At 51.8% G+C, this 8,474-nt stretch overlaps 1 protein-coding gene across 1 annotated transcript; it reads right to left on the bottom strand.

The window, feature by feature from the left end:
* Nucleotides 1-1,505: 1,505 nt before the first annotated feature.
* TIMM22 (translocase of inner mitochondrial membrane 22) lies at nucleotides 1,506-8,178 on the bottom strand. The gene is made up of 4 exons (XM_012461762.3): nucleotides 7,932-8,178; nucleotides 5,168-5,364; nucleotides 4,602-4,674; nucleotides 1,506-2,657 (listed from the first exon to the last, which is right to left on the bottom strand). The coding sequence occupies exons 1-4, from the start codon at nucleotides 8,167-8,169 to the stop codon at nucleotides 2,581-2,583; spliced, it is 585 nt and encodes a 194-aa protein (XP_012317185.2). The 5' UTR covers nucleotides 8,170-8,178; the 3' UTR covers nucleotides 1,506-2,580.
* Nucleotides 8,179-8,474: the final 296 nt, after the last annotated feature.

The raw sequence follows: 8,474 nt of genomic DNA, 5'->3' as shown, positions 1-8,474 counted from the left end.
GCCCTGCGGTGTGGATGTTTGTGTTCACCATGGTCCGGGGAAGCCACCAATCTAAATATTTAACTCTTCCAGCTGCATCCAGATGTGAGTTTCCAGGCGTGTTTACCTAGTTCACTCCCCTTGAGCCTCCCTGTGGCCATGGGGGCTGGGGCAGAGCTGGGGGAGGTGGGCTCGAGGCCTCTCCTTGCTCCTCACAAGGCCCCCGATCAGCCAGCATCCAGGCCACTTGTGGTCTCACCCTGGGCATTCGTGTACAGTTCCTTTCGCGAAGTGGAAATGTCCCACGGCCAGGTCCTGGCCGTGGTGCGACGTTGTCCACTGAAGAGGAAGCTGCTGATTTTCTGTGATGACGTCTCTACATCTTCCTTCCATGCAGCATATCTTTGAGGCGGCCTCTGGTCCAACCTGCTTGTCAGAAAAGCTGGATCCCCAAGGCCCCCCTGCTTTGGGAGAGCCAGTGGCATTGATGTAGGCTCCCGCCAGCCTCAGCAACTGGACACTGAGTTTATTCTGAAGATCAAGAACAGATGTCTCTGAAAATTGCTGTTTGGTTTATGAGCTCATACTGGCTCCGCAGCCATCTAAAACAGGAAACGATTCATCTCCCTCGAGTGAATAGGCAGTGTGGGCAATGCCTGGCTTACTGAACCGACGGCCGCTGACAGCTCCCACTCCCTCCCAGCTTGTGGCATTTCTTGTGCTGGGTCCCATGTGCTAGATGGAAAGACAGAAGATCCCAAGCACCCCAGGACCACGCCCGGCGCCAGGTAGGAGTGTCTGACAGCCCTTTCCATGTTTTAGATGGAAAGACAGAAGATCCCAGGACCATGCCAGGTGCCAGGTAGGAGTGTCTGACGGCCCTCTCCACGTACTAGACTGAAAGTCAGAAGATCCCAGGCACCCCAGGACCGTGCCAGGTACGAGTGCCTAATGGCCCTTGCTTCAGAGTGTTTATAGGTGTCCTGTATTCGGGGGTAGTAGAGGAAACAGTGTCTCCTGGGCTCTGGGGAGTTCTCCAGCTGGCCTAGCAGTGATGAAGCCTCCTAGCTATGAGAGAGGGAGGGGCATTATATAGAATTCGCCATACAAGGACATGAGCCCTGAGCCGGAGCTCACATTCATTCCCAGGAAATGGCAAACATGGCCCGGGGAAGGTGTTACCAGCTGGGTTTGATCATCACACACAGACAACACTCGGGACGCCATGTATGCCAAGTCTGAAGTCTGGCTAAGAGGGCTTGGGCTAGAAAACAGGGCGGATGAGGAAGAAGGCAAAAAAGGAGTAGCAGAATTACTGTGATAGGAAAAAGGAGACTACCACTGGCTGAAGGTGCCCAGAACTGCATGGCCCCCACCAAGCTACCTGCCTGTGCCCCACCCAAGAGCAAAGGCCTGACTCCATCAACTTCCTCTCTCCCCGAAAGCAGCAGCAGTGGTGAAGCGCAATTGTGGATGGCTTCTTTTCCCCCCATGGCACACAGTTAGGCAAGAAAAAGACCACAAGATCAAGTCGAAAACATCAACATGTTAAAACACTTCCCTGACACTGGAGAACGAGTGTGGTGGTAAGCAGCCCCTCAGCGACATCTGATCTTGACCAGTAGCTGCTGTGACCAAGTCACCAGGATGAGCACAGCAAGACCCTTCACAGGCGGCTCGAGCTGGCCTGGGCCAGTGGTCCCATCATGAAACCAGTGTGTGGCTTAGCAGACTGCAGGTGTGCCTCTCAGCCAGCACAGCAGGGGCTCTGAAGAGGCCCTCGAGTTCATGGATGGGGTTCTGTCCATCCTAGGAAGAGGCCGGACTAAGCCCTTGAGGCAGGCCCTGGCAGATGTAACGATCTTGCTGAGGATGACACAGTCCTCCAGCAACCCTGAGAATCTGCCATCCCCAGCCTGAGGATGACACAGTCCTCCAGCAACGCTGAGAATCTGCCATCCCCAGCCTCCTCGGGAGCTTTCTCATTCTTTCCCTTCAGATGTTATCTCTGGGCCAAAACCTGGCACTATTTTTGGAATAAGGGAATTTGAAAATAAAAATAAACCAATCTTTTGAACTATAAGGTGTGTGGGGGGTGTATTTTTTAAACAAGGATGTCAGAACACAAAACAAGTGACATAACTGGTTGGACGGCGTCGACCCGCCCTGCCCTGCCCTTCCTGGTATTGGAGATGGACAGCTGCCTGGAGTCCCAGGTAGAAGAGCTTCTTGGTACCTGTAAAGACTGTCACCTCTGTGTCCGCAACACCAGACAACCTACAGGGCCAGCTATGGTCAGGACTGAAGCTTGTGGAGCCCAATTCCTGTACTTTGACATCCTGTCTCCCGATCTGCTCTGAAGAGAGCATCTGGCACGACACGTCCTCTCTGAGGCCTGGCTGGAGGCCAGGAGCGGCAAAGTGTGGCTGCTCTGAAGGCTGGAGGAGAGAAGCCAGGCGGCCCCCTCAGAATCCCAACGACATGAGGGAAAACGAACGTCTTCAGGCCCTGAAGCAAGGGCCCTGGGGTGGTCCAGAAACCATCCTCCAAAGAGCAGCTCAGATCCAGGGCTGGCATCGTCCTTCCCATGGGCAGTCGCTCTCACCGTAGGTAATAATCAATGGCAGCAGAGAACGCAGCGAAACCTCCACAACCGATGGCCCCAGCTTTTAAGCCAGCTGTCGAACAAACAGAAATCACATCACCTGCATGACAGCTGCTGGGGCGAGATGCACTCACGTTAGGCTCACACACCCTCAGGTGTGAAGCGAGCTTAAGCACTGTAAGTCATTCAAGCGATCGCAGCGCTGTGAGACATCAACGCAGCAGTGGACAGATTTAACCCCGCATGCTCATCCAACTACATTTGTCTGGCTTGTCTCCTTCAAGGACTATTTCTAGTCTTAGGGAAATAGCCCCTCACAGGCAGGGAACTGCTTAAGAGAACCAGCCCTTGGAATCAAATTAAAGCATATGGCCTTTTACCCTGATTTGTTTATGGAATACATTCCTGGGAAGGTGATCAAAGCAGTCCTGGAGACAGCGGAGCTTCTCAAAGAGGCCCTGGTGAAGCTGAGCAAAGGACATGATGAAGAAGTCCCTCCACCAATCACAAATGGTGTCAGAGCAGCAAAACCAGGTTTTCATGACAGCAAATCATCCTGTCTCCCAGAAGATGAGAAAACCGGCTTTTTGCTCCAAGTCGGGGCATGACAGATGGAAACTGGTCCAGTGATAAAGCACTGATGCTTCCAGGAGTCAGGCCCCAAGGCCCTCCACACTCGGATGGACAAGCCGACAGGGAAACGGCAAGCAAACTGGTTTTCTCTTTTTTTACAGCTGATAATCTAACATTTCCAGAATATCTGTATTTAGCATTCAACAGGTAGAAATCAGAATCCCCAAGGGCAGAAAGATATTACTGTTATATCATTTATATCCAAAATTAAAACAGATAACTGTATAGAATTATTGAAAAAAATGTCGGCCAGGTGCAGCGGCTCATGCCCATTATCCCAGCACTTTGGGAGGCCGAGGCGGGTGGATGACCTGAGGTCAGGAGTTCGAGACCAGCCTGGCCAACATGGTGAAACCCTGTCTCTACTAAAAATACAAAAATTAGCCAGGTGTGGTGGTGGGAGCCTGTAATCCCAGCTACGCAGGAGGCTAAGGCAGGAGAATCACTTGAACCCAGGAGGTGGAGGTTGCAGTGAGCCGAGATCGTGCCATTGCACTCCAGCCTGGGCAACAAGAGTGAGTCTATCTCAAAAAAAAAAAAAGGCTAAATTCTTGAAATGCTTTAGAGTAAAAAACGTTGGGCGGCCTGGGCTGAATGGACACAGCCCAGCTTCTGTGTCCCGCACCGACAGAGTGCAGGGATCACTCACCATGAGGAGGTTTTCCCATATGTTCAGCACGGGCAGTTCTGTGTTCTTAGATCTGGATCGGTGACTCACCTGGGGTCACGTGCCCCTCGGGGACTTTCAGGGACATCAAGAGTTGTTACAACTGGCCAGGCACGGTGGCTCATGCCTGTAATCCCAGCACTTTGGGAGGCCGAGGCCGGCAGATCACCTGAGGTTGAGAGTTCAAGACCAGCCTGGCCAACATGGCAAAACCCATCCCTACTAAAAATACAAAAAAATAGCTGGATGTGGTGGTGGGCACCTGTAATCCCAGCTATTCGGGAGATGAGGCAGGGGAATCACTTAAACCCAGGAGGCAGAGGTTGTAGTGGCCAAGATCGTGCCACTGTACTCCAACCTGGGCAACAGAGTCAGACTCGGCCACCTAAAAAAAGAAAAATTAGTTGTGACAACTGACAAGGTTCCCTGCATCTTGTGGGTAGAGGCCAAGGATGGTGCTAACACCTCAGAATGCACAAAACAGACCCAATCCTGGCAAAGGTTCATCTGGTCCAAATGTCGATGGTGCCAGAGATCAGAAACCTCATCTAGATCCCAGCAAGTTTCCAAAGCTGAGTTCACGCAGAAACGACCGCAATGTATTGGTCAGGGGGAGGAAGATCAAGTGTCCCTGGACCACTCCTATGTTTGGAAATGGCAGCCTCAGCAAGTTCTCTAAGGCCACAAAGGAAAAGCATCCGCGCACCGTTTACCAACCTCTGAAACCAATGGCTCCTCCGGTGATGCAGCCGCTGAAGACGCTGTTCTTCCAATCCGACTTTCCCCGGTACTGTGGGCAGAGGAGAACACTTTAGAGCTGGAGAAACACGCAAGGCCATTCAGGGAAAATACACAGTGCTTCTAGTTTGCTCATTGAGTCCCTGCCCAGAGGAAACCCCATCTTTCTCAAAAGCACAGTTCCTAATGGTGCAGGACACGTGTACACAGTATGTGCTCACAGGCGCTTCCTGCAGGTGGCGCCACAGTGCCGAAACCAAGTCCAGCGTTTGAAATGGAATCAAAATTTCTAAAGGGGTTCTCCAACAGTCTCATGTTTAAAATCATTAGCTAACTTCTAGCCTGCAAAAAGTAAAAAATAATGCAAGCCCATACTGTAAACACACCAAAAGTTTGCAACAGGGACTGTTTTCTGGGACTTAAACCTAGAGTTTATCTGAGGCTCCAAGCTGCTTTCTATAACAACTTGCAAATGACTTTTAAAGAGCAATTTTTCTTTAAAAGGCGGCCCCAGCAAGGATTTCTCAGAAGGCAGAGACACTTACAGATTCCACCAAACACTCAGTACAGGAAAACATGGCTCCCACGATGGCAAAATTCTTGGCATAGGACATTCCTCTCTGCCCCATGTCCTTCAGAACTTCTTTTGCAGTCGGTGTGCGGTAAGGATCCTTAGGGTCAAAGCCCACGTTGGTATCAATGCCGGCAGTAAACACCCCAAATGCACCTCCTAAGACAAATCCTAGAGGCAAGCACAGAGGCGAAGGTTTCTGGATTACGGCACTGGGATCGTACTGGAAGGGACGCCCCCCTCTTGCCACTCGAACTCCAGGTGCCTGGTGGCGAGCTGGACACAATCCAGGGTCTATTATTGTGACATCATCTTCTTTGTCTCTAGGGTTTCTTGCTCCTTTAGCCCTCTATGCTCACTACACTCTCACATGTAAACCAGCCACCCTCAAGTTCACCTATCAGCTTTGCAATCCCTCTCTTGACCATACTGACATCCATGGCAACGCTTCACTGAGCAGCACATGCCGGATACTACACTCGGGCACTTGATAGTCACAGCTTCATTTATTCTTCACAGTCATCCAGCGAGACAGATGGCTATCAGCCTCTCCTTTCCATAGATAAACCAAGGCTCAGAGAGGTTAAGCCACTTCTCATAAGGCCACACAGCTAGCCAACGGCAACTCTCACACTGCTGTCCACATCTGACTTTCCCATAGGGATGCCCCTCATGACCTCATGGTCAGTGTGAGATTAATAAGATCATGGGCACCTTCCTCCAGACTTTGCCGCCTGTGGCTCCTTCTTTCCAGCCATGCCATCTCCTGGCATTAGGAGCACCTCTGGCTCTGCTTTGCTTCTTCCTGTAACCAGTCAGTCGTGAAACATGGCAGAATCTTTCCTCCCAGTTCTTCAAGTCCAGTCCATCCCTGTCTATGTCCACAACTGTCATCCCAGTCTGGGCCTCCACCGCTTCAACCATGAGCACGATGAAGACTCCATTTTTCCTTTCAACAACTCTACCAGTGACTTCTTAGGGTCAGGCAGACTGAGGAACACAGGCCCAGTCCATGCCCTCATGAAGCTTCAGTCTAGTGAACTGCCTCTCTGGCCGCCTCATCCACAGATTTTTCTTTCCTTCAACACACTTTATCCTAATTGATCATGTTCATTACCACTTATTACTCTTCATGAAAAATATCAACTACTGCCCTAATGCCTATAAGCAAAAAGCCCAAATCCCCCACTTAACCCCAAACTTGAAATAACACGTCTCTTCTCCTTTGCCTAAGTGTATTTTTCTTTTCTCTCTTTTTTTTCTTTAAAAACGGGGTTTCACCATGTTGGTCAGGCTGGTCTTGAACTCCCAAACTCAAGTAATCTGCCCGCCTTGGCCTCCAAAGTGCTTGGATTACAGGCGTGAGCCACCACACCCAGCCTCTCTTTTTTCTTTGAAACAGAATCTCGTTCTGTCGCCCAGGCTGGAGTTCAGTGGCGTGATCTTGGCTCACCGCAACCTCTGCCTCCTGGTTCAACTGATTCTCCTGATTCAGCATCCCAAGTAGCTGGGACTACAGGTGTGCACCACTATGCCCAGCTAATTTTTGTATTTTTAGTAGAGACGGGGTTTCACCATGTTGTGCAGGATGGTCTTGATCTCTTGACCTTGTGATCCATCCGCCTTAGCCTCCCCAAGTGCTGGGACTACAGGTGTGAGCCACCATACCTGGCCCTTTTTTTTTGAGACAGGGACTTGCTCTGTCACCTAGGCTACAGTGCAGTAGCTAGATCACAGCTCACTGCACCCTCAACCTTCTGGGCTCCAGTGATCCTCCCACCTCAGCCTCTTGAGTAGCTGGGCCCACAGGTGCACACCAGCTAATTTATATAATTTTTGTAGAGCTGGGGTTTTGCCATATTGGCCAGGCTGGTCTCGAACTTCTGGGCTCAAGAGACCTACCGCCTCAGCCTCCCAAAGTGCTGGGATACCCCGCCTACCTGTATTTTCTCAATCCTTTAAGATGCAGCTCCAGTATCACCTGTTCTATGGTCTTCCTCAACCAAAAAAAGACGTTTCTTCTTCCTACCTCACTTGTTTTCATTGGCACTCTCCCTATATTCATTTCTTATATGTCTTTCATTCTCAGTGAGACAAACTTACCTGCAAATGTGGTCAACCTCGTTACCCTGCACACAGAAGGGACACTGTACATTCTCAAATCTCCAGAAAACTTAAGGGAGAAACAGAAGGCCAAGTGCAGGCTTCTCTCCCCTTGCCCGCTGCTGCCAAGTCACACTGGCCTTTCAGCTTTTCAAACCTCAGGCAATTGCTGCCCTGGGGACGTCTGCACGTGCAGCTCCTTAGTCTCCATCACTCTTCTGCAGCGTTCCCGCGCAATGTTCTTCGTCACACAGTGAAACACCGGCCCCATGAGGACCAGGTTCTTGTCTCTTTCACCCTATAATCCCACCACCCGGCATGTGATAGTTGCTTACGAACAATTTGTCGAATTGTTTAAGAGAATGAGCGAATCTAAGGGAATTAACGGGTGAACGAAGTCACCCACGTAGTAACTTTTAGGCCCAAACACAGCACCGATTCTCGGATCACTCTCCGTAAGGGAAGCTGACCCGAGGGGACAGGAGGGGTGACGCCCGAGTTTACGGAATGAGGCAAGGGTGCGGCCAAGGTCAAGACCCGCAGTCCCTCGCCTCCCAGGCGCGTGGTCTTCTCGGCAGAGGTCCCCGCTGCCGTCCAAGCCCTCCGCCTCCCCGGTCCCACTCGCCAGACCTCACCTCCCACGCAGGCCAGCGCAGCCTTGAAAGCGCAGCTTTCCATCACCTGCTCCATCATCTTCTGCTCCTCGCTCTTGGCTGGACTTGGGATCCCGCCCAGGCTTCCAGGCTCCAGGAGCCGCGGCTGGCGCTTGTCACCCACCAGGTACTGCAGGAGAAGGCTGTACTGCAGCGGGGCTTCGGTGGAACCCGCTGCCTCCGGCGCCGAGCCCCCGGCATTGGGGGCGGCGGCCGCCATGACAGTCGCTACCCAAGCAACCCTCGCGTCGTTCTCCCCGCAGCAGATTCGACAAGCGTCACGTGGCGGGTCCTGAGACTACCACCGTGCTGCAACGGCAGATTCGCCGCAGGAGGAAGCCGCGGCCGCAAGAATCGTCCTGCGCACCCCAGCGAGAGCGCTATCATGTTTCCAAAAACAAAAAGCCTCTTGTGAAAACAGCTTTCTCTATGTCACAGACAAACGAGATGAAGACCCACCAGAAATAGCCCTCATTTTCGGGGCTGCAGCGCGGTGCGTACCGGGATTTGTATTTGCAATCCGGC

This window comes from Aotus nancymaae, unplaced genomic scaffold (assembly GCF_030222135.1).
Source record: "Aotus nancymaae isolate 86718 unplaced genomic scaffold, 86718_ANA_hifiasm-v0.15.2.pri h1tg000018l, whole genome shotgun sequence".
NCBI classification, from domain to species: Eukaryota; Metazoa; Chordata; class Mammalia; order Primates; family Aotidae; genus Aotus; species Aotus nancymaae.
The sequence above is the reverse complement of the archived record's forward strand: the minus strand, read 5'-3'. Positions and strand labels throughout refer to the sequence as shown.